At 68.5% G+C, this 24,333-nt stretch overlaps 1 protein-coding gene across 3 annotated transcripts; it reads right to left on the bottom strand.

The window, feature by feature from the left end:
- Positions 1–11,407: 11,407 nt before the first annotated feature.
- On the bottom strand, positions 11,408–24,101 carry FGFRL1 (fibroblast growth factor receptor like 1). 3 transcript variants are annotated; one of them, XM_081577612.1, is made up of 7 exons: positions 23,936–24,101; positions 23,259–23,350; positions 14,761–15,033; positions 13,647–13,727; positions 13,266–13,550; positions 12,808–13,161; positions 11,408–12,668 (listed from the first exon to the last, which is right to left on the bottom strand). In XM_081577612.1, the coding sequence occupies exons 2-7, from the start codon at positions 23,332–23,334 to the stop codon at positions 12,226–12,228; spliced, it is 1,512 nt and encodes a 503-aa protein (XP_081433738.1). In that variant the 5' UTR covers positions 23,335–23,350; positions 23,936–24,101; the 3' UTR covers positions 11,408–12,225. The 3 variants fall into 3 exon arrangements, with proteins under 3 accessions (XP_081433738.1, XP_081433747.1, XP_081433756.1); XM_081577621.1 differs by lacking the exon at positions 23,936–24,101 and adding an exon at positions 23,583–23,718; XM_081577630.1 differs by lacking the exons at positions 23,259–23,350; positions 23,936–24,101 and adding an exon at positions 22,122–22,176.
- Between the last annotated feature and the right edge of the window lie 232 nt (positions 24,102–24,333).

Genomic DNA, 24,333 nt, shown 5'->3' with positions numbered 1-24,333 from the left:
CGGCGCTCGCGCCACGGGACTCAAGTTGGATTTGGCGGCTTGGGTGCTGTCTAGAGCAGAGAACGGCTGAGACTCATCGGGGTGGTGGTCTCGGGACCCCTGGGGCCCCCGGGTCCCAAGGGACATGGGGACCAGCCCACAGCCCTTGGCCGCAGGCGGCTGGTTGTATTACAGCCCCTCCCCCCCGGCACATGGCCACGCGGCAGCCCAGCCTCATTCCCCTTGAGCACTTGCCCTACAGAGTCAGCACCAGCACTGCCCCGGGGCCTGGTGGAGGGCGCCTGCAGACTTGGGGCTCTGGCACCCACAGCCTGCCCAGTGTCTCCTCTGGCCGGCACTCCCGCTGACGTGTGGAAGCGCCTGGCCCCCAGAAGAGGATCCAGGTGGGGGCGGGTATGCAGACCCTCGGAGCGGCGGCGGAGGGCAAATTTCACAGCCGCGGACGTGCAGCAGGGGTGGGAAGAGTCCCATAACTGGGGTCACAACCCGTTTTCAGAAAGATGTGTTTTACCCACCAGAGGATCCTGGAGCCGTGGCCTGGCCAGGCTGGGCAGCCTAATGGAACGTGGAGAAGCCCCCCACCCAGGCGCAGAAGCCAGGGCTACCCACAACCCTGCCCCGCCCCACCCTGCTCCTGCGGAGGGCTGGCTGGCCATGGGTGCGCTGAGCCTCCCTGCCACCAGCAGGGGCAGCGTTGCTGGGATGACCGCCACCGCCACATGGGTGGGCTGACCAGGAGGTGCAGCATGTCAGGAGCCAGGACAGGACCAGGTGTGGGGTCGATGGGCGCAGAGCTGCCCTGTGGCCGCAGGGCTGGGCCAGCTCCACTGCCTACGCCGGGCGGCACCCTGTCCAGGTAAGGCGCCCCGCTCTGGCGTCCAGAGCCGCCTGGGCCGATGGGACGTGGCCCCGGGACACGCTCCGGCCACAGGCACCACGTGTGAGTGGCTGGCCTGGGTCCCCCTGTCCAGGAGCCCAGCTGGCAGCTCTGCTGGCCGATTCTGGCACCTTTAGGACCCTCTCAGGCGAACCGCTCCCCACCCCAGGCACCCACGATGCTGTCCCGGGACCCTGGGGCAGCACCAGGGCTGGGCAGACCAAGGGACACACGGACATGGGGACGGAGGCACAGTGCATGTGTCTGTGGGGATATGGGGGGACCCTTGCATGGGCCCCGCTGGGGGTCCGCACCCCGTCCTGGGGACGCGGTCCGGGTGGGCAGCTGCTGTTTCTGGCCTCAGGTGACTTGGCGGGTCTCCACACAAGAGGCGCGTCCTTGCCGAGGAGTCAGTTTTCTTTTTGGTGGAGCTGGAATGTGCAGCTCCCGCTTAAACCGGGAGGATGTCGCGTCCCCAGTGAGGAAGCACAGCTGCGGTTTCCTGGCTTGTGCCCCGGTGCTGGGGTCCCCAGGCACCCCCCTTGTCCCCACCCCAGGGAGGAACTGGGGTTGCCCGGCTCCTGCAGGGTCATGGGTGCATGAGGCTCCCCTGGGCCGAAGGCCAGGCTCGCCAGCAGTGCCTCCTGGGACCACCTCCAGCTCCTGTCCAGAGGAGCCTCCACTGGGGGCTGAGAACTTCCGCCCGGGCCGGCTTCCTGTCCACATCGGCCAAGCTGGGAGCACCCTTCGGGCAGTGCGGCCAGCGGGGGAGAGGTCGGACCCGCCAGCCTCCCATCCTGCAGGAGACAGCCCCATTTCCAATTGCAGAAAGCCCGAATCCAGCCCATGGGAATGATTCCAGATGTTTTTGGCTCCAGGAAGAGCCTTCCGTGAACTGAGGAACGTGGCTGGGGCAGACCAGGGTCCCCACGGACCCAGCGAGCATTTCTGGACGGGCAGCCACATGGCACTGAGAATGTTTGCTGCTTTGCAAAGCAAACAGGCCACTGGGCAGGGCCCGCCCCGCCAGCCTGGGGGCACCTAGCGTGGAGGATGCACAGGGCCCAGGGCAGCAGAGAGAGGCAGCCCGGGACCTCTGTGCCCTCCCTGAAGACCCACGCACCCTGCTGTGCTCAAGCCCCGCCGTGACCCCTGAGTGTGGGGGCAGCTGCAGACACGCCCAGACTCACACCATGCACATGCCAATGTGCGCACAGACACGTGTGTGCACCCAGCCCAGCCCCCTCCGCACAGACGATGACCGTGGCAGGCGACAGAGTGCTGGGCCCCGGGAGCCGGCGGGCCTGAGCGGCGCCGGGCAACAGTGGCTCCCAGGGCTCCCGCCCCCCGACCTGGGGTCAGGGGCAGCCGCCAGAGGCCTGAGCGGAGGACGACCCCGCAGGACAGAGGGGCCCTTCCTGACGTCCCTCCGACTCTGGCTGCCTCAGCCTCCCCGCCTCCCGGGACGGGCCTGCACCCCAGGGCCCCTTGGCCAGGCCGAGGGGGTGTCTCCCCAGAGCTGCGGGTCAGCCCTGACGACGGGCCCTCCACCGGCCGCCCTGGGCCTCAGCCATCACCAGCTGAACGCACGTCAGGAAACTGGATATATTTGCAATTTTTTAAAAGCTTGGAGCCAGTGTTCAAAATGGGGCTGTTTTTCCAGTGGAAATTGTAACGTGAGCCCAGAACCTTCCTGCTCACCCTGTTGGCTTCTGAGGCCGGTGCCCGCTCGGGGGCCACCCCAGGCCGGTCCACCACCCTGCTGAGGGGGTCCCGCTGCCGTGCCTGCCCTCCTGACCAGCCAGGAGCCCAGCCTGGGAGGGAGGGAGGGCTGCTCAGTCCAGGAGGAGGCTCTGAAGCCCCACAGCCAGTCCCCTCGCCCTTCACCCTCCGTTCCTCTCAGACCCCAGGAGGCGCCGGACAGTTCTCAGCCAGATGGCCTGGGAGTGAGAGGCTGACCACAGGCATCGACCCCCACAGCCAGGCCCTGGAGCCTGCTGCCCTCAGGTCCCCATTGCCCTCCCAGCACCCCAGGCTGGGCCCGCCTGCACCCACCCATCCTCCTTGGAGGAACGGGTGTCCCTACCTGCGTCAGCTTGAGCAACAGAAACGCAGGACGGTCGTTATGGCCACTTGGCCCGAAGGCAGGTGCTACGGGGTGTCCACGGGGCGGAGCCCTCGACACCCAGGGGAGGTCCCCCCACGGCCTGGGACTCCCGACCTACTGCCCCCCTCCACACTCTCTAGGAACCTGGACCTAAGGAAAGGGGTGGGGGCCACGGGCCACCATCAGCCCACCCCCTGGGGATGCCTGCTCCCACCTGCCCCAGGACCCTGAGCCCCAGGCCCCCGACACAGACATGCCCTGGAGGACAGACCCCCATGGGCTGGACACACCTCATGTGCCACCCGCAGGCCCTGGTTCCGAGGAGCTGGCGGGCAGAGGCAGGTCCCCACCGCCCCGACCTCTTCCCAAGAAGAACAACAAACTACCCTCTGCCCACCGTGGGGTGGGCACTGGCGGACCGTGGGACCTGCAGGCCCCCTACCTGAACCGAGGTCCCCTCCAGGCCCAGGGGGCTGCGGGGTGGGTTCGGGGGTGGCAGGGACCTGGGCTGCAGGCCGGCACAGCTGGGCAACCGTCTGGTGTACTCTGGGGAAAGCAGTGTGGGTAGTTCCTCCTCTAAAGTGGGGGCCACGCTCCTCAGTCCTGAGTGTGCGGTACCCCTGCCTTCCTGGCCAGGTAGCCAGAGGGGGCATCTCTCGGGGAGGCCCTGGTGGAGGGGAGGGGCTGCCGGGACTGCACACCATGGCCCCCGCCCCTGCCATGGGGTCGGGCCTGGTGGGATCGCTGCCTGTGAGGACGAAAGTGGGCCCTGCCAGGTGCCTGGTGGGTGGAGTCAGCCCTCCCCAGGGGAGAGGCGGATCTCAGAGACAAAGGGAACTCGGTCCCGTTGCAGCCTCAGCACAGGATAAAGCAGGGCTGAAACGCACCTGAGCTAGAGACACGGGGCAGCCGGGTTCCCGCAGAGCCCGCTGAGCACCGCTGCGGTAGGCCCATCCGGAGACCCCCACCAGGCAGTCTCACAGACGAGGACTCCAGGAGGCCTCTCGGAAGGGGGTGTGGCTGGAGGGAGGTAGGAGGGAGGCCCCCAAGTCCCACACACCTACATGCAGAGTTGCATGTGTGCACGCAGAGTACACGCAGGTGTGCACACGCTCCCATCAGGGGCCTTGGGCTGCCCTGGACAGGACTCTAAGCCCAGGGCCCACCCCCTGCAGGGGGAAGGGACGAGCTTGGCCGCTTCAAGGATGGACCGCAGACCCTGTCCCTTCCATCCTGTCCAGGGGGCTCTGGGAAGTGGCAAGGGGCAGGGTGGGGTGTGGGCCAGCCCCTGGCGGGCCAGACCCTGCCTCCCGCTGTCCACCCTCAGCCAGGAGAGACCCGGCGCCTGTCTGCGGCCCTTGTGGGGGGAGGAGGCGGCAGGCCGGCTGGGCTCGGCCCGGAGCAGGGCCTTTCCAGGACACGTGCTCAGGCCATGGCCCTCCACGGGGCGCAGGGCAGGCCTCCCTGGCAGGCGTGCAGGGTGGGGGGTGCAGGCTGTCTGTCCACACCGCTGGGGCCCGCCTGCGCCCTCCCCAGGGCCCCTCCAGCACCTCTACAGGCCCAGCCCGGCGTCCACGGGGCCCTGGCCGTGAGGGCTGCTGGCTGGCAAGGCCTCATTTCCTCTTGGCCCGCAGGCTCCGGGCGGCCACGGGAACAAAGGGTGGATTGTGCCTCATTCTGGGCCTGCTCCCCGCCCGGCCGCTGCCCCCGCGGGGGGGGGCCCCGGGGGTGATGTTTGTGTTTGTAGCCAAGCGAGAGTCCTCCGGCCAAGCAGCGAGGGCTCAGCACGCAGATGGCCTCGGGCACCAGCCTCGGGGCCCGGGAGCCCGGGAGACAGCAGCCTGTCCCGGACCCAGCTGGCCCACCACCCTCCCCCCCACCCGGCCACCCGAAGCCCCGAGGCGGCAGCCAGGCGGCTCTGTGCCCGCCCCGCGCCACCTCCTCTGCAGACACTTGCCGTCACCAGCCCACAGCATGCGGCTGTCCAGCCCCAGCCCAGCCCGGGGCCCCCTTGCCCTGTGATGCCCGTGACTCCCTGTCACCCTGCGGCCCATCCAGGCCTCCCTGGCATCTGAGGGTGCCCAACGCTCCAAGCTGGCTTCTGGGGGGCCACGGTGGGGCCAGGCCTCTGGGTTTCCAAGAGGCCAGAAAGGAGAAGACCCACACCCTGACATTCTGCCGCCAACAGCCCCTCTCTCCAAACGGCTCTCTCAGCGAGCGCTGCCCTGTGCTGGTCTGGGCCCCGCAGCCCACGGGTGGAGACACTGGCAGAGGACGGACAATCCAAGGCAAATGCCACCCCATCAGTCAACTGGGCACAGGGTCCTGTGGCCGGAGACCTCCCAGCAGGCTGGCACCCGCCCTCGGCAGACACTGGTGGACAGGAAGGACCCCACGGCCCCCCTGGAACAGCCAGGATGCCTCAACCAGGGGTGCTGGGCACAGGCAGGCAGACAGGGCTACCATCCTCCCGGCCAGAAGCAAGGCTGAGCCCGGGGCTGGGGTCCCTGCTGGGCCCCCACCCCCACCCGCGTACAGCCCCGCCCCCCCGAAGACACCCCGAGGCCTCACTTGGGGCCCCCAGCCCCCCTCCCCCACTGTTGGTTTAGCTCCTGCCTCTGCCATCAAAGGAGCTTTGTGGCCACGAGTGGAGCCGGAGCCGACCGTCTTGGAGGGGCTCCAGGAACGAACAGCAGAGGACGGCTTTTGGAAGAAAGTGGGAAAAAAAAAAGAGGAAAAAGTTGTGAAGAAAGAAGGAATTTGCTTCTGCGGAGCCCGGTGCCACCCCAGCCCACCCCGCCCCGCCCTGGGCCCTGGTCCAGGCGGGTCCACTCTGTGTGCTGTGGGCCCGGGCCTGCACTCACCTCCTACCCACGCGGTGACAGGGGCTCCCGCTGGCTGGGGCCTCTTGTCCGTGCCACAGAGGAGGAGGCTGAGGGTCAGGGTGGTGGGGAGCCTCCTGGGGCCTCAAGAGGGGAGGGGCCACTGCCTGGGTGGGAGGACAGCCCAGGGTGCTGCCGGGCGGCAGACAGCAGGGTGAGGGTTGAGGTGGGGCCCTGCAGCCAAGGGCTGGAAGGGGATGTGGTGGTGACCCCAGACCCCCACCGACCCAGCCCACACCAGAGGTCAGAGTCAGGCCGGGCCACGGCCGCTCTGCTTGGCCACGCCACAGTCCTCCTGGAGGCTGGTAGAACCCCTGTCCCCGCCAAGAGATGGAAGAGGGCGAGGGCAGGAGGCAGGGGTCAGGGGCACAGAGAGCTCCCTGTCCCTGCCCCCCACCGTGCCAGCCCCCGTTGCTGGAGGTGTACACCCATCCCAAACCGGGTCCTCAGGGTGGGGCTGAGGGTGGGTCCCAGCAGGGAGTGCGCAGGCCGAAGGGCTTCCTGAAAAGCCCACTGGGACGACCTTGGGGCAGGCCTAGGGAGGGGCAGGAGGGAAAGGGCAGCATCCCAGTGAGAGCCCAGGAACCCAGGGCCCCATGAGAGAGACTGCCAGGTTCCAGGAGGGTCAGGAATCCTGAGCGCGGGGAGGGGACAGTGTCAGCAGGAGGGCTGGGGCGCCTCCACGCTCCCCAGGGCCTCCCCCCGAAACCCACCTTCACTGCCTCCATCAGGGTGACGCTGGGGTGGCCTTGCCCCACCCCCGCATGGAGCGCCCCATCACTGCGGCCCGTGGAAGCAGATGGTGCTTCCTAGAGGCACAGCCCAGGCACCAGGGTCAAGACACTCCCGCATGTCCTGCTCCTGGGGGCTGTCCTCTCTGTGAGGATCTCTCTAGGGCCCCGGGGTGGTGCTCTGGGGACGCAAGGACGGCACAGCCTTCCCTCCAACCGAACTCTCTCCCCATCCCCCGAGACTCGGGAGAAGTGGCCCCTCCAGCCAGCTGCTGGCAGCTGTCAGCACCTGCTGGCCCAGAGCCAGATGCCCCGTGACTGCAGGACAAGGGGGGGCGGGGCGCACAGCTCCCAGTTGCTGGGCGCCGCCTGCCCTGCCCTTACCTGGGGCTGCTGCAGCCCCTTCATTGGTCCCTCCATCCGGCCCTGGGGCCAAGGGTGTGTCTCAGCCCAGCCCCTTCAGGGATGGACTTCTCATCCTAACCCGAGGCTGCTCCGTGCAGGCCAGCGTGCACCCTCTCCCCAGGCTTGTCTGTGGGGTTGGCGGGTCCCGCAGAGCTCAGCTTCCACGGAGTCTTGAAGGTGCAGTGGGGGAGGGGGCTGGGGGTCAGTGAAGCCTTGAGGGGATGCCCTCACCCCTGGAGAGGGGAGGGAGCAAGCCTGCCAGCCCTGGGCAAGGCCAGGGTGGGGCTGAGCCCAGATCCAAGCAGCAGAGGCCGTGCGCATCTCAGCACTGGCCATGGCACCCGACCGCAACACTCCGCCTTATCGCCCCTGACAGGCATCAGAGACAAGACCCCTCAAGGAGCCAGCCCGCACCCCTAGAAGCAGGAGTGCGCTGAAGGCCTCTGGCCCAGGGCCTCCTTCACCCCAGAGTGGATGCGGAGCTGGTGCTGGCTGAGCACCCTCGCCCAGCTCCCAGGGCGCCGGGGCGGGGGCATGAGGCGCCAGGCCCAGTCGGCAGTAGCCACGCGGTGGGCGGGCGCACCCACGCAGGGCTGGTGCAAGTCCCATGTCACGGCTTCCATACCTCACGTCAGCGATGCCAGGGGCGCAGGCAGTGACCAGGGCGCCAGCTGCTGCCCAGCAGACACACACTGGCCGGTGGGCTCTTGAACCCTCCAGGCACAGCTCCAGGCGGCCCCAGGCAGCACAGCCAGAACCAGGCACTGGAAGCTGCTGACTCAAGGCTCCACTGGGGCCCCCCGGGGTCTCCACGGGAGCAACCCCATGGGAGGCAGAGCCCCCTTCCCACATACTGCCTTCCCTGGTCTGGGACCCCTACCAGCTCCCACCTGCCAGCCTAATACATGTGGCCTGCTGGGAAGCCCACCCTCCCTTCCACAGACAGCGGCAGTCCAGGGGTCAGGGTGGCTGGGCCAGGGGGAACACCGGCCTGTGAAGGCCTCTTGAGCCAAGGCAGGACTGCAGAGGGCTTGTCAAGGTAGGCGTAGGGAGGGCACACTAGGTGGGACTGCAGCATGGGGGGCGAATTGGGAGGAGGACAGCATGGACCTTCCTAGGGCTCCCAGGACAGGCCCTGGCCCCCGGCTCCTCTGATGTCTGGCCCATCTCCTGAGAGCCCTGAGCCCAGCCAGCCCTGGGGGGTTGAGTAGGACGGGCTCCCACCCCCGGTGAGGGAGCCTCCTGCCAGGCCCCGTCCCCTGCACGTGATGAGCAGCCTTGGCCCCGCCCACTGCCCACAGGAGGGTCACATGGGGGCCGGTGCCCCAGGCATGCGGGGACCTCCACGGCCCAGCCCAGCCCAGCCCTGCCCCGGGTGGCTTGACCCTGTGGGAGCCCCGCGCGTCTCCGTTACCCCACCTCGCAGCAGCTCCACCCCACAGGCTGTCACGTCCCAGGGCAACCCGGCCTGTGTCCTGGGTCTGGGCTGTGCCCTGGGTCTGGGTGCTCACCTTTCAGCCCCTTGACATCGCAGCACCTCCATCCCACCCTGGCCCCTAAGCAGGTCCAGGCCCCTGCAAGCCCTGTGTAGTGTCGCCCAGGAGGCTGGGCAGCCTGGCTGGCACCTGCAGTCTTTGCCCCCATGTCCCAAGCCCTGTGTGAGTCTGTGCTGTGCAGGGTGTCCTTGTCTCATGTCCTGAACCCATGTCCCATGTTCCTGTCCCCTTTCCTGAGCCTTAAATCCTGCATTCCTGTCCCAAGCCCCCTGGCCGGGCCCCCGGACGAGGCTCTGATCTCCTGCCAGGCCCTCCCAACCCGGGTCCCACAGATGTGGCCCCACATTCCCCCATCTTCACCCTCCTGCCGCGTCGCCCGGTCCCTGGACATCAGCCTCAGGGCCCCCCCTCTGGGACAGCTGCAGAAGCCTCTCGGCCGCCCCTTTGAAGCCAGGGCTGGGCGGCAGGGCGGGGTAGGGAGGGGCCAGTCACACCCCAGGGTGTTCAAGCTTGGGCCGCCCTTTTCAAGTTCCAGGTTTGAAAAGGATGGCTTGTCACAGCCCAGGCCGCAGGGAAGGGACCGGCCTGGCTCCGGGGCTCCACCTTCCTGTCCCCCTCACCTACTCAGCACCCGGAACCCCACCTTGGACATCAGGAGCTTTGGTCCCGGGGGCCCAGTCTGGCCTGGGAATTACGGAGAACACAGCTGGGTCCCCCTCCTGTTTCTTGAGACTGGGACCCCCCAGGACAAGGCGCAGGCTCCACTCCCGCCCCGCGGGGAACTCACGAAGCTGGGGGTAGGGAAGCTTTTGTGCTCCTGTTTGGGACCCCAGGGGCATCACTGGTGGCTGCTCGCTGGTCTTTCTGCCTGTAACCAAGGGCACATTAGGTCCTGGCCTTGGTATTTATGGAGGTGCAACTGTGGAGGGCCAGCGGGGGACAAGGAGCGTCCCCCGAGCGCCCAAGAGGCGAAGCCCTGCCTAGGAGCCTCTCCTGGTGCGACCCCGGGAGCCCCGATCCGACCCCGGGAGCCCGGGCCTGACTCGGAGACCCCCGGGCCCTCCTCGTGCCTCCCGGCCCCGCCCACTCGGTCTCCTATCGGCCCCGCCCACTCGCGCTCCCACCGGCCCCACCCCCGCAACCAGGCCCCGCCCACTCGCCCTCCCACCGGCGCCCCGCCCACTTGGAGCTCCCAGGGGGCGGGGCCGGCCACTTGCTGCCCAGTAGGCAGAGGTCAGTCCGGATGGACTCTGCACCTGGTAAGGGCGGCCCTGGGAGCCTTGGTCCCGCAAGGGCTCGGGGCACCCCAGAGGATGCTGGGCGTCCCGGGGCCACGTGGTGCCCTCCCGCCTCCACCCCGGCCCCACAGCTGGAAGCGGGAGATGGCGTGGCTGAGGGCTTTGAGCGCCAGGGTGTGGCCAGCCTGTAATCCGAGGTTGGGCTTCTTGGTGGCCGCCCAGCCCCATGTGGATGGACCTGTCTGGTCGTCCAGAACCTACCCTCCCCCACCCACCCTTCCCGGCACCCCAGCAGGTCCACAGAGTGACCAGCGCACCAGCAGCCTTTTCTCCAGGAAGGGCGCTGGGGGATGGACACAGATCCAGTGGTCTCCAGAGAACCAGACCTTTCAGACTGAGACAGGCCCTAAGAGCGGGCAGGTCATTAGTCCCCCGCCTTCCCTGGGGCAGATAGTGAGGCTGGTCCCTGGGAGCCAGGTGGACAGCACCAGCCTCAGACCAAGGGCACAGGGCTGGGGTCCCAGAGTCTCCTCTGAGGTTCCGAGGGGCCTTACCCCCCAGGTACCTGCCCCTCTGCCCGCACGCTGGGGAGGGGGCAGCTCAACCCCTATGACCCAGAGATGGCCTACTGCCTGAGGTCTCCCCACTGCCCAGGGTCTCCTCTCTCTCCACCCTCCCCCCCAGACTGAAACCCAACCAGGCGTTGGCTGCAGCCAGTCCTGTCTAGGGAACATCTGTTTGGTCACCAGCTGTGGGCCACCGGCAGCCCCCACTGCCGCCCTGATCACTGCAGCCCGGCTTCCCACAGCCAGCCAGGCCTTGGGTCTCCCTTGGGGCCGTGGGTGGCCCCCGTCATCCAGCCTGAGCTTGGTGAGGGGTCCCTCAGGGCCAGCTCCTGCCTCCTCAGAGACAGGAGTAGGGTCCACCCTGAGAGGCCAGAAGCTGGGGGCACAGCACCGGAGAGGACAGGGGGCCACATCCTGCGCCACCTGGGGCCCTGCAGAGGAGGGGAGAGGGGACTGAGCCCTGGGAGACAACAGCAGAGGCGGGGGCCAGCCCGGAGCTGGGGAGAGGAAGTGGGCAGTAGCCCAGCGGGGGGCATGGAAGATGGAGGAGGCCCAGCCTCCAGGTCAGGTAGGGGACGGGCCAGCTGCAGGTCAGGCAGGGCCTGTACTCGCGGCCTGAAGTGCTGAGAACCACGGGCTGGGGCCCGCCCCTCCTGCCGACCTGCCGACGAGGTCCCGCTGGGGACCTCGCTGAAACTCACAAGCTTAGTGCTCCTCAAGAGGCTCCAGAACCTCCGGGCCGGGGTGGCCCAAGCCCTGCCTACTAGCCGGGTGAGTCAGAGCCTGTCTCCCTGTCGAGGGGGAGGCACTGCTGCCCCACCCAGGGTGGACGGGGCCCTGCGGCGACAGGCCAGAGCCCACCTGCCCACTGAGGCCACGCAGTGAGCCCCGGAATGTGGGATGGGAGGAGCACAGGCCCTGCGGCGAGGACTGGGTGGGGGGCACATCAGTACAGAAAGCAGACCCCCACCCAGGCAGACTTGGGCTGGCCAGAGGCGCTTGTACAGGTCACCGACAGCGGGTCCTTGGGGCCCCGGAGCCTGCACCCTGGCTGTGGGGCTCCTGGCGTACAGGCGCACGCACGCACACAGGAAGGAACACCAGCTTCGAGGAAAAGGATGCACGTTTTCTTGTTTAACAAAATAAATTAAATATACGAAGCTTCAGCTCAAACTCTATATAAAATTACAGAGGTCTGGGGCCATGGGTACGGGGTGATGGATACCCAGGCCCAGGGTGGACATCCAGCCTGGCCACAAGGCCAGGTGGGTCCTGGGCCCCAGGAGAGGCCAAGTCTCTGTGGCCCAGCCCTCCTTTCATCATTATTAATATTATTATCTTAATTTCTTAAATATAAAATATCAAGGACCCCTTCTCTCTGGCAGTGGGAGGCCAGGTGGGACGGAAGTCGCCCCCAGCTGGCTCCAGCCTCTCGGGACAGGGCCCAGGACTGCTCCGCCCGACCCCCCTCCAGGGTACTGGTGGACTCCTGGACACCAGGACAGGTGGTGGCAAAAATAGCCTGGGCAGGGACACAGGCAGCGGGCATAGGGAAGGGGTCGGAGCTTTTGGTTTGCAAAGCCAGGGTGCCTCTCAGATCTCCTGCCAGGCCAGGGTGGGGGGGTGACCATGGCCCCCGTGAAATCCTCGCAGGGCCAAGGGATTCCTTCATGAGCTAGCCAGTCGCCACATGCGCACTGCGGTTACAATACAGACCTTCCCAAAGGTTTCTCAGTCTGAGTGAGTGTGTGTGTGTATGTGTGTGTATGTGTGTCCAGAGGTATGTCGTGTGTGTGTGTGCGTCCACGTGTGTGTGTATCTCACGGGGCATGGGGAGACGGACCCATGGTCTGTCCTCCCTCCTGGCCCTCCACCCCCAGCCTGCCACTGGCCGTGGCCTCCACAAGCCTGCCCCGAGGCATCCTAGCACTGGTAGTGGATGTGTTGATGCTGGTGGACTTTGCCCTCCACGTGTGAGTGTGTGTGTGAGTGTGTGTGCGTGTGCGTGTCTGTGTAGAGTTTGGGGTAAAGCTTGGGGCCGGTGGCTGAGCTGGGGCCCAGCAGATGCTGGGCGGCGGCCGGGGGCCCGAGCTCCTCGCACAGCCCCACTCCGGGGCCGGAGCCCAGGGGGGCAGGGGTGGGCAGGTCCTTATCACCGCTGCGCTCGCGGGCTGTGGCCGGCGGGCGATGTGCAGGCGCCGGGGGGGCCAGGGCCGGGGCACACGGCTTCTTCTTGGCCTGGCAGAGCCACAGGACCACGGTGCCCACGATGAAGACCGCGCCGGCTGGGATGCCGATGACGACTGGCCACGGCAGGCTGGTGGTGGAGGACGAGGGGGCCACGGGCGGCCCTGGTGGCTTTGGGTCTGTGGGAGAAACCGAGAAGCGGCAGGAAGGGACCGTCAGGGCTCGCGCACCCCACGCCCCGCTGGTGCACACGGGCAGGGCCCGGTGGGGCGGGGCGGGACCCCGGGGGCGGGGCGGGGCGGGGTGAGGCCCACGCACCAGGCAGCACCGTGAGGAAGGCGCTGCGGAAGCTGTAGCCCATGGTGTTGGCACCCAGGCAGATGTACATGCCCGCGTCATCCTGGCGCGCGCGCGTGATGAGCAGCTTGTTGAGGTAGGAGCCGTCGGGCCGCGACCACACGTCACCAGTGGGCAGCACCACGAACTTCTGGCCACCCACGTCGATGGTGGAGTTGTAGCGGCCCTCGGCGCCGTAGTCCACGCGCTTCAGCCACTGGATCACCGGCCTCACGTCGCTGCGCACTCTGCACTGGAGGGATGTCGTGCCCCCGGAGCCCACCGTCGTGTTCACGGGGTGCGCGCCCGTGAGCACAGGCTTGGAGCGCGTCCGCTCTGCGCAGGGGCAAGCGTTGGCCGTGGCCCCGGGGCGGCAGCCCTGCCCCCGCCCCGCCCCGCCCCGCCCCGCCCCGCCCCGCCCCGCCCCGCCCGGAACTCACGGATCACGTCCACCTTGTAGGTGGCGTTGATGGCGCCCGCGCGGTTCGACACGCGGCACGTGTACTTGCCGCTGTCCTCAGGGCGCAGGTTCTTCAGGCTCAGCGTCCACTTCTTCTTCCTGTGCTCACCAGCCTCCGGGCGGGTCAAGGCCTGGTCATCCTTCATCCACATGATGTCGGGCCGCGGGTGCCCGCTGGCCACGCACTTGAGCCGCACGGAGCTGCCCACGGGCCGCGCAATCACGCGGCGCCTCATCTTGGAGGGCTGCGTGAAGCGGGGCCGCGCTGCAGCGGGAGGGAGGCGTGGAGGTCAGAGGGCCCGGCAGGGCGGGGCGAGCGGTAAGACCCAGCCCCTAGCCCACCTGACGCCCCTCTGCTCACCCCACTGCTTGCCGGCTGGGTCTTCCTGGCCCCCAGAGGAGCCGTCGTGCCCCGGGCTCTCCCTTCCTGGACTGGTGTCATCTGTGTGTTGGGGGGGCACGTGAGAGGGGCCTCAGTAGCCCCTGTGAGACCCCAGCATGGACCCCAGCCCCAGCCCCAGCTGGGAGGCTCCAGCACACCCGCGGCTCAGAATCCCGGGGACAGCTGGGCGGGAGCCGCCTCCCGGCCCACTCCCTGGGCGCAGGTGACCCCGCCAGGCGTGGGTGGGACGGAGGTCTGGCTCTCCCACCCTGGCTCCCGGGGGTCTGCAAGGCCTGGGGGCGGTGGGGGCTGGAGCCCGCCAGCAGCTGCAGTAACCCTAGCCCACATCAAGGGGCCGAGGGCTCGATGAACTGACATGGCTCGCATACCGCCTGGTCATCTTCCCCTTTGAAAGGACGTGGTGGGGGGACACCCACAGTATTCCCATTCCACAGTCCAGAGAAGGCCTGCGGGGCCTGGGGGGGCGCGGGGAATGCTGAGGAATGCCCCCTCCCGGGGACAGCCGCCGCCTCCAGGGCCCAGGACCAAGGCCAGGCTCTCCGACCCCACCCCGGAACCCAGCGGAGGGGCGTGTGGGTCAGGCTCCTCCTTTGTGCTGCCCCGGCACCCGTGGGGGAGGGCCAGGCCAGCGCCTGGTACCAGCGAGTGAAGGGCGTGTTGCTGGGGCGCCGCCCAGTCCCCAAGCCCGGGCCCCGGAGGCAGAGGAGAACACAAGGCCCTCGCTTCCCAGCGGCCCCTCTGAACTCGGAAACCTGAGCCTCAAAGTCACGGCCGACACCAAGGCTACCGGCCGGCCTGGCCCACCAGGCTGCGCTTCGGTGCGACCTGGGGCCCCCCTTCCCACTCCTGCCGTCTGCCAGCCGGCCCTGGCCCTCAGGTCGGCAGAACTTTGGGGGAGAAGAGGCCGGGAGGAAAGGCCCCCCCGCCCGAGGTGTGACCTGAGGAGGCAGGCCCGGGCTGGGGGCAGCGGTCAGGTTCAGGCAGCGTGGGGGTGGCGGTGGGCACTCCGGGAAGGGCTGCCTTCTGGCCGAGCCGAACGGCGCGCGCCGCACGGCCCCACCCTGACACTGACCCATCACGATGAGTGTGTAGTTGACGCTGAGGCTCCCGAAGCCGTTGGTGGCTTTGCACACGTAGGCGCCGGCATCTTCCGGTTCCACCTCCTTCACCTTCAGCCCTTGGGGCAGCACGCGGAAGCGGCTCCAGCCGCCGTGGATCGTCCGGCCGTCCTTGGTCCACATGGTCAGTGGCGGCGGGTCCCCCTCCACAGGGCACTGCAGCCGAACTGTGCGGCCCAGCCGGGCCACCTGCCTCGGGACCACCTTGTCCGCCATCCTCGGGGGCCCTGTGGGGGTCAGAGGGCTCCATCAGGGAGGAGGGGACTGGCAGGGGGCCGGTCAGGGTGCGGGCGGTGTGGGCACTGGGAGCCGGGGGAGGGCTGCCCCTGCCGGGAGCCCACCAGGACCCCACACAGAGACGCCCGCCCCCCGCCCAGACCACAGGGGCCCCTGCGCGCTCTCGCACGGAAGCCGGAAGGACCTTCCCGACCAGCCGGGAAGACCGGCTCGCCCAGGACGCACGTGCACACACCAGCAAGGACAGCCCCTCACGGACGGGACGGGGTACGCACACGCGAGCGTCTCTGCATCTGTGCGCGCTGTGCCCGGGCTACACCGAGCCGGGTCTGTCTGCCCGGACAAGAGCCTCCCCGCTGCCAGCCGGGCCACACCAGGTCACCGAGGCCTTGGGGTCAGGGGCAAGCAGCTGGGCACCCCAGCTCTGGGTGACTACTCTCTCCCGTGGGAGAAGCTGGAGTCCTGGGCTGAGGCCATGGTGCCCTTGACCGTGCCTGAGCCCCCGGCCTGGGTCCAGCTTCAGTTCCTCCAGGGTCAAGTGTGGGCACAGTGGGGGTGATCAGGTCTAGATGGCAACAGGGGACGGCCACGGGGAAGGACACCGCGGACACCACGAGGCTACGGAGCTACCTCCAGGGGACCCTCAGCCCCCACCGTGCCCATGGCCTGAGCTCGGGCCCGTGTGAAGCTCCAGCACCGTGGGAAGACCACGGGGGCTTCGGGCCTCTCACGTGGGCAGCCACCCACTGTCCCTCCAGACCAGGAGAGGCAGCCACGGGCACTCAGCTGCCCTTCCCAGGGGCTTGGCTGGGCTTGGCTCCCGGGACTCCAGCCACCCGCCACTGGAAGGCGCCTCCACCCCTCGAGGCCACCACTCTGAGGCCAGGAGGGCCACGGCCTGGCGTGGCTGCTCTGAGATGCTATCGCTCAGGGCCCAAGGGCGGCGTGTGTTTTCAGTAACCAGCTGGTGTTTCTTCAATATGCAGCTGCCAGCTGGTTCCACTGCTGCTTTGCAACCAGAGTGCTCCTGTGGGTCCTGCAGACGCTGCGGCTCCCAGGGCCCCCGCAGGGCACAGACCCCCGTCGCCCCTGCTTGGGGTGCCGAAGGAGGGTGGAGGCCATGCCCCCGGGGGATGGGCAAGCTGACAGCCCTGGGCTCAGCTTCTCTGGGGCTCTGAGGCAGGGAGGGTGTGAGACAGAGATCCGGGCACCTCCCCTCGGCCCCCACATCCTGCGCCTATTCAGGGGGCTGCACTCCCGCCAGGCAGTTGCCCTGGCCAGCCAGCCCTCCTGCTTCCCCTGACCACCTCTCCCTAATGACTCGGCAGTCTGCAGGGCCCGCCCCCAGGCACCCAGTCAGCTCACGGGGGGGGGGGCGGGGGGGGAGGGTGCCGTCAGGGCAGCCAGACAACTGGACCCCACGAGGACCCAACCAGGTTGCCCAGGGTCCAGGCTTCATTCCCAGGCGGACCCTGTCTGCCACCTGTCACCGCCTGAAATTCCACCATCCCCAGGGGCCTCCCAGGCTTCAGGACAAAGAGGGTACCCCCAGCCCGCCCCCGGCCCCCCCGGCTGACACCTGGACACAAGGATCACACGTGCGGACCCACATGTGTCCACACAGACACACGTGTATGCAGAGCCTCCCCGTTGGGGCTCTGCCTGTCCCTACCACAACTTGCAGGCACCACTGGGTTCTCCCCAACACCCCCACCCCCTAAGGAGCCTGCCTCAGTGGCAGAGAAGGGGCCAGCCCAACCATGCGGGCCCTCCCTGTCCCCGAAAGGAGGCCTTCAGAAGGGGGGGTGGGGCAACTGTGGGTGGCGGGGACGCTGCCCGGGGTCACTGTGGAGAGGAGGGACAGGGCCCAGTGACCGCCAGATGGGCCGGAAGTGTGGCCCTGCAAGCCGGCCGGCCTGAGCGGAGGAGGATGAGGCAGTGCTCCGGAGCCGGAGGCCGGAGCCAGCCTCATCCCAAAGCAAACAGCCCCTCCCGCGCGGCCGCCCCGCCCCCACCTGCGCTCCCCGGGGACCCAGACACCAGGCCAGCCCCGCAGCCTCTGCAGAGACCCCCGCAGGCTCACAGGCGGGAGGCCCGGCCCCCCAGACTCCTGGGGGTTTTGGCCGTCAGCACGGCTGCGGCAGCTCTATATTTAGCCTGGGAAACACAAGCCCCGTTGTTCCACCTGGACGGGGCATCCCAACGCTCTGCTGTGGGAAACTGAGGCCCGCTTGGAGACCTGGGGGCCCCTGCAGGGGCCTGGGAAGGGGGGGGCCTAGGGGGACGGCCCCTCAGCTCCCGGCAGGCCCTCCCTAGAGCGCCGCCTCCAGGAAGGCCCAACCTAGCACCTCCCCAGAGCCACAGTGCTGGGAGGTTTGGGGCACAGGCAGGTGCAAAGGGCGCGTAGAGGCGGCAGGCTGAGCATCGCGTCCTGGGCAGAGGGGGCGTCGCCCCTCCTCCCCCCCCTCCTCCCCAAGCTCTGCAGCTGCTTGCTGTTGTTTCACTTGCTAAGTTGGTGGGACTCTTTGCGACCCTGGGGACTGTAGGCCACCAGGCTCCCCTGTCCATGGGCTTCTCCAGGCGAGGACACTGGAGTGGGGTGCCGTGCCCTCCTCCAGGGAATATCCCAACCCAGGGGTTGAACCTGGGGCTCCTGCACTGCAGGCGGACTCTTCACCCCTGAGCCACTGGGGAACCCACAGCTGGGGCCACAAGCGGCCACGATGCTACCCCCGTATGCTGTCCCCCAGATGCACACCCCAACAGGGGGTTCAGACCCCCCTCCTCTGAGCACTGGAGACCCCCAGGCTCTGGCCCCTCCGCACCTGGTTGGGGGCTCCATTTCCCCAGGTTTGCTATAACAAGACCCTGCTGCGACCCCAGCTGACACCCCTCCAGGGGCCCAGGGCAGAGGCACTGGGGGGATGGAGAAGGGTCCCTCAGCTGGAGCCCCCCACCCCCCATGCACCCCCAAGTCATCGTCACAGGCCCCGGGGGCTGCCCCAAACCACAACACCCCGTGCCTCACGGCCTCTGCCCACCTGAGGTGGCCCCCTGACCCCCGTGCCCCCGTCCCTCTCCTGGGGGCAGGGTGAGCGGCCCTGGCCATTCCGTCTGGACCCACACTCTGCTCTGTTCACAGGCTGCCAGGGGCCTGGCCGTGGGGAGCGGGGACACCCCCAATGTCGGCCTTCACCCCTCCCCGCCGCCCAGGGTGCTCAGCGGGCCCTGGCCTGCGACCCCAAGCTCCCTTCAAGGGGGGTGAGCCAGACACCGTCCCCCCCAGGCCCCAGGTGCCAGAGGCCTCAGAGCAGGTGAGGTGACGGTGCCTGAGCCCCCAGCCTGTGCGTCAGGGCAGCTCTGTCCCCAGCAAGGCCTGCAAAGCCCCACAAGTTTCCAGCCTGAGGAATGCTCTGGCAGGGGCAAGATGTGGGGTTGGGGGGGATCAAGCCGACCACGATGCGCCTGGCTATGGGTCGGGGAGGCCGGGCGGGAGCTGCCACCCTGCTGCACAGGACCAGCTAAGCGAGCAGGTGGGGAGGGGGCTGGGCTCCGGAGGCGAGCCCACCTGGCCGCCCTGGACACCTGTGCCAGGCATGGTAGGCTGTCTAGGGGGTGGGACACCCGAGGAGTTCCCCACAGTGAGCGCCAGCACCCTCTCCAGGGAGGCGAGGCCCTGGAGGAAGGGCAGGAGCACCTGGGGTGGGAGGTGGGCATGGGGGAGGACCACCACGCGGCTGCCAGGAGGCGGGCAGACCCCGCCCAGCCCCGCTGCACACCTGCACACGCACACAGGCTCCTGGTCACCAGCGGGCCCGGGGCGGCCCCCGGGGGCCGGACCCACGGGGATCTGCGGTGGAACTGGTAGGACCCGCAGGACAGGTGGTTGCCCCAGAAACCAGGCCATTCTGGGCGTGGCGAAGGGACGGCCTGCCCCACGGAGTGAGGCGGCGGGAGCGTCCCCTCCACCTGCTGCCCAGCCGCCCAGCAGGGGAGTGGACACCAGGGGCCCCTTCCACCTCCAGAGGAAGCCCAGCCTCAGGGCTGCTCTGCTTCACCCTCACCACCCCCCAGGACCCCGGCGGGGGGCCCAGAGCATCACCCTGATGGTGCCACATCCCTGGGGGTGCCCATGGGAACTGCCAGTGGGGGACAGTGACTGGAAAGCACCGGGACCCACCCAGGGGCACAGCTGAACACTGGGCAGCCCTCATTCAGGGTCAAGGTCTCACTGGGTCCACAGACCCAGTGCTGACCCTCCCACAAACCTGCCTGCGCCTGCCCCCCGGCGCCACCTCACAGACGCGCCCCCAGCTGTCAGAGGGCGGAGAGGGCCCTTGTCCACCGGGGCCTCCCACTCCTGCCGTGCTGGACACAGCAGACAGGGTAACGCGCTTCGGGGCCCAGACCACCCAAGGGGCAGTCACCTAGGAGGTGAGAGGACCCTTCCTGAGCCTGGAGCCCCCAGGCGTTCAGGGCGAATGCGGGGTCTCTAGGCTACAGCCACAGATGACCAACCCCCAGCAGCCGGCCGGGTCCCATGTCCGCTCCACTGAGGCCCGAGGGGCTTCTCCAGGACAGGCCCGAGGCCCTGAGGCCTGAGCGGCCCAAACTGGGCGCCCCCAGGCCCCCGGAGGCCGTAGGGTGGGCCACCGGACCCTCAGTGTGAGCTCCGGGACCAGCCCCACCGTCCCCACCAGGACCCAGACTGGCTGCCACGCCGGCGGAGGGCGGCCCTGGACTTGAGGGCGCCCGTGGGTCAGCGTCACGGGAGCCGGGGCCTCCCTCCTCCCTGCTGGCTCCCCAGGCCCCGTTATCCAGCACACAGCTTGTGAAAATCTCTCACAAAATAAACTCCCCGGCAGGAAGAAAAGGAGTTGTGTTTCCTGCCAAGATGGGAAAGCCTGGGGTTCGGCAGCCCCGAGGCTGGGGCAGCTCCCTGCCCGGCCTCCACGCTCGGCGGCGCTCGGGGACAGCTCCAGAAACCTCCCCCTCCCCCGGGCCAGTCTGTGCTCCATGCGGGCATGCACCCCCCACCTCAGCACGCCACCTCCAGGCCCTGCCCCAGCCACTAGGCAGGACACAGGGTGGGAATGGAGGCCCTAGCCCACAAAGCCTTGGTGGACCACTCCCTAGCTGCCCCCCTCAGCCGACTAGCCCGTCGGCCCAGCCCAGGCCCTTCCCCAGCCGAGGGCCCTACCCCGCTAGGCCCAGGCGCCGTGCCCACCCCGGCCGTGGTGAGCTGCCCACCTCTGCCCACGACACTCTTGCTGCTGGAGGCCTTCCTCACCTCACCTGACCAGGACCACCCCTCCTTCCAGGCCCACCCCGCCTGGCCCTGTGACACCCATGCCTCTCCGCTCCACACCCCTCAAGGGGACCCCTGGGCTGCAAAACCCACTGGGGGTAGCCCAGGACGGCAGCCCCTGCTTGCCTTGGACCCTGAGAGAAGTCAGGCTGGGCTTACTGGAGCACCCGTGACCACTGCTAGGAAGAGTGGGGGGCCGCACTGGACAGGGCGTCCCCGGGGTGGGCACCCCTTCCTTCCACGTGCTGACCGGCTCACTGAGGCCGTCCCCCAGACACACCAGGCTGCGGTCACCTATGGAGGCACAGAATGGGCCAGAGGAGGCCAAGATGGGCGGCCTCAGCCTGCCTCCCCCGCACGTCCGTGGGGCCTGGGCTGCCCAGGAGATCCAGAGGCCGGGGTTGCTGCTGAAGAAAACCAACAACTCCCTCGTTAGGGCCGCATAGCCAGGCAGGACTCGGGCCCATTGATCCCAGCGCAATGGAGATGGAGCCTGGTAGGCAGCGCTTCCAGGCCCAGCCAAGGGCGACTTTGTTTGCTCCCTCCTCCCCGCAGAGGGGGCAGTGATTTATTTTCCCTTCCAGGAGTGGGGCCCAAGACAAGACATAAGTGGGCCACTGGCCCACTCCACCTCACAAAGCCTGGGCTGGGCTCCTATGAGTCCACCTCGGTCTGGGACGCATGCTGGCCAGTGCTGCCTGCAGGGGCCTGAGGGGTGAGGAGGAGGTCCCTCGCAGCCTAGTCAGAGGCTGAGGTCAACCAGCACACACATCACAAGACTTTCTGACAGCCACACGCCTCCCCGTGGACTCACACGCCCCGGCAGAGCTTTCCACCACAGCCCCTAGGCAAGTCTGCCTGAAGTCTGCACCATCCCACAGGCAGAAGGCGGGCCGGGCACACTGGCCAGGTCCAGGGGAGGGAGAGGGGCCTCCAGGGCCAGCTGGTCAGAGACCGTCCACTGCACCATTCTCAGAAAAGTCCACACGTGGCACTTCTCAGAAAACCCGGAAATGACTTCTTGCAAAGTAAATTGTAAAAGGCACTTCATTCGGAACCTCTCGAATTCCCACTGTGAGAAATAAAGTGGAAACGGAGAAAGCCAAATTCTTTTTTCAAATTTGAAAAAAAAAAGTTTAAGACTAACCCACCAAGATTGTGAAACTTTGGGAAAAGGGGAACCTTAAAAATATTGAGTCTAGAAATGTACTGATTCCAGAAATTGTGACACCGCGGGGAAAGCGGCTTCAAAAAACCACCCAAACTCTCTCTGCGCTGGTTTGCCTGCCTGAAGAAGGTCCACACTCAGCCTGTTCACGCGCCAAGTGGGAAGGGCCTGAGACGACTCTGCCCTCCAGTCCAGGCCTGGAGGAGAAGCCAACACGATTCAGGAAGAGCACCCCCCCCCACCAGAAACCACAGAGGCCCTTGCCCTTGGAAAGTGGCTCCCACCTCCCTACGGCCGCCAGGGCCCTCACCATGCAGCCCAAGGCCTCAGCCAAAGGGCACCGAGTGGGGTGTAGCCCCTTGGGGGCCACTTGGGGCCAAGGCAGCCCCTGCTGCCCAAGGCCATCCACGGCCCACGGCCACCCGCCCCTCCACTTTAGGCTCCAGCCGGTGACCAGGTCAGGCCAGTGGCCTCCACAGCCTCCCTGGCCAAGTGGCCAGAGGACAGGCAGGTTCGGGGATAGGGGAGTCCAAGCAGATAAAAGAGGAATCAGAGTCCAAGCTGCCGGCCCCTGGGGGTGGGGGAGCCTTGCTGGGCATGACCTGAGTGTCCGCAGCACCCTGGACGCTGCCATCCCAGCCACGCCTGGGCAGCCCCCACCCTCAAGCGAGCCAGCCAGTCCCCGGCAGGGCAGGCGGGGGGGTACCGTGGCATGAGGCCCACCTGGGCCGCCGCCCGCCACCCCACACCCGAATGTGGCCATATAAGGCCAGCTTGGGCTCGGTGCGCCTGCTGGGCAGCGGCAGGGGAGGGGTGCGACGCCTCCGAGGGCTGGTGGACAGGGCAAGGACGATCCGGAGTGGTCAGCACGCCCTACAGGGCCGGCCTGGGCGCAGGTCCCGCCTAGCTGAAGGGGGCCAGTGCCGGACATGGCGGTGGGAGTCCACAGGCTCGCATCACCCATCGCCTGTCAGCCGAGGACGCCCCTCACTGGGGCAGGCGTCCCCCCAAGGGTATCTGAGCCTGCCCTCTTGCACAGTAGGTGGGTGAGCACATGCCACAGAGAGACACACTCTGTGGCCTGAAGTAGGTGGTCTCGGGGTCTGCCTTAAGACACGCCCCTACTCCCCACCATGCAGTGACCCTGTGTGCTGGGTCCTCAGTCCCCTGGCCCTAACCCTGCACCTTCTTAGAGATGGACAGGCCTAGGACACTGGTCTGGGTCACTAGCCCCACATGCCAAGAAGTCCCCACTGTCCCCACACCCAGCCCTGGCCGCCAGGGTGTTTCTGTAGGTTCTCAGGGTCCTAACTGGGTCCACGGTGGCCAAACTGCCCAATGCCCAGAAATCCTCCACCAGTGGCTGCCGTCAACTGCAGCAGTGGGTGGATGTGTGTGTCCTGAGGGGAACTGGGGCCAGAGCCCACCCTGCCAGCCAGTGTGGGAGCCCGTGCCAGAGCTGGGGGAGCCCATAGAGTGGGTGATCTGGGGGACCTCATGGTGAGAGGGGAGGCCCCGCAGATAACTGAGGAGCCCCTTGGGTGAGGGGCCCACGCGTGAGCTGCACTGGCCCGTGGGTGAGCTGGGGGCCCAGTGGGTGAGGGGCCGGGCCGCGCGCGGCCAGCCGGGGCGGGGCGCAGGCACGCGCGCCAGGCGGGCACTGTGGCAGAGTTCAGGGCCTGAGGGAAAGGGGCGGCGCTGGCGGAGGCCGGGGCGCCGGGCTGGGCGCCAGCACTCACCTCGGGCGGCGGCGGCCGGCGGGAGGGCCCCCAACAGCAGCAGCAGCGGCAGCACCAACGCGGGGCTCGGCGTCATCTCGGCCAGTGCGGACCTGGGGGGTATTCAAAGGCTGGTCACTGACGCGCGGGTGGAGGGGCGGGTTCCCCGCCCCGCTCCCCCTCCCCCGGCCGAAGGCCCCGGGGCCGCCAGCACCCCGGCCCTGGACCGAGAGGGACCGAGGTGCGGGCCGCCCCGCCTTCCCTGGCGCGCTCCGGGCGGAGGAAGCGGCGGCGGGGGAACCGTGGGTATCAAAGGCAGACAAAGGGTTTACACTAATTACCGACCTCCCCCGCCCCCCCTCCAAACACCGTCTGGATTCCTGGCGCTTGTAACTCGGGCCCTGCCCGCGGGACACACAACACCGGCGGCCCCGCAGATAATCGCCTGCGCCATTAGCGGACAAATTTGCGTTGGGGGGGCCCACGTGGGGTGCAGGGGCGGGGGCGGGGCGCGGGCAGGACTCGGGCGGGGCGCGAGCCGCGGCGGCGCGTGCCGGTGCCGCCGGGCCCTCGCCGCGGAGCGCGGACCCGGACGCTCGGCCCCCGCCCCCGCCCGCGGCCCTGGCCCCGGCCCCCGGCCCTCCGGAATCGGCCCTCCCAGTCCGCCCCGGGAATCGGAGGCGCGCGGAGGGGCTCACCTCTGCGGGGCTCGCGGGCGGCGGGGCTCAGGGCCGGGCCCGCGGGGCGCGCTGCGCGGTCATTGCCGCCCCGGGCGCCGCACCCCGCCGCCCCGTGCCCCCGGGCCCGGCCTCGGGACGGGGCGGCGCTACCTGCGCGCGGGCGGCTCGGGTTGGGGCCGGGGCGGGGATCGGGGGCCGGGGCCGGGGCGGGGGACGAGGAGGTCGGCGAGGGCGGTCCGCGGGCCGGGGCCGCGATCCCGGGGCGGCGGGGCGAGGGGCCCGGGGCGCCGCGCCGCGAGGCGTCCTTCCCTGCGGGGCTTTGTCAACTCTCCTGGAGCGAGCGCCGAGCCCGCCGCGCGCCCCGCCCAGACACAACTTCCCGCCAATCGGCGAGCCGTGGCCTCCGCGCCCCGCCC

Source organism: Giraffa tippelskirchi, chromosome 1 (genome assembly GCF_054371585.1).
Source record: "Giraffa tippelskirchi isolate mGirTip1 chromosome 1, T2T-mGirTip1v1.2.pri, whole genome shotgun sequence".
Taxonomy (NCBI): Eukaryota; Metazoa; Chordata; class Mammalia; order Artiodactyla; family Giraffidae; genus Giraffa; species Giraffa tippelskirchi.
Note: the sequence above shows the minus strand (reverse complement) of the source record. Positions and strands in the feature narration are given on the sequence as shown.

Excerpts from the sequence above, each read along its gene's own strand:
- FGFRL1 (XM_081577612.1), bottom strand. The coding sequence starts at position 23,334 with ATGACGCCGAGCCCCGCGTTGGTGCTGCCGCTGCTGCTGCTGTTGGGG. Across the intron at positions 13,162-13,265 it reads CTACAAGGTGGACGTGATCC|AGCGGACGCGCTCCAAGCCT; the intron begins GTGAGTTCCGGG and ends GCCCCTGCGCAG. Across the intron at positions 12,669-12,807 it reads CTTCCTCACGGTGCTGCCTG|ACCCAAAGCCACCAGGGCCG; the intron begins GTGCGTGGGCCT and ends TTTCTCCCACAG.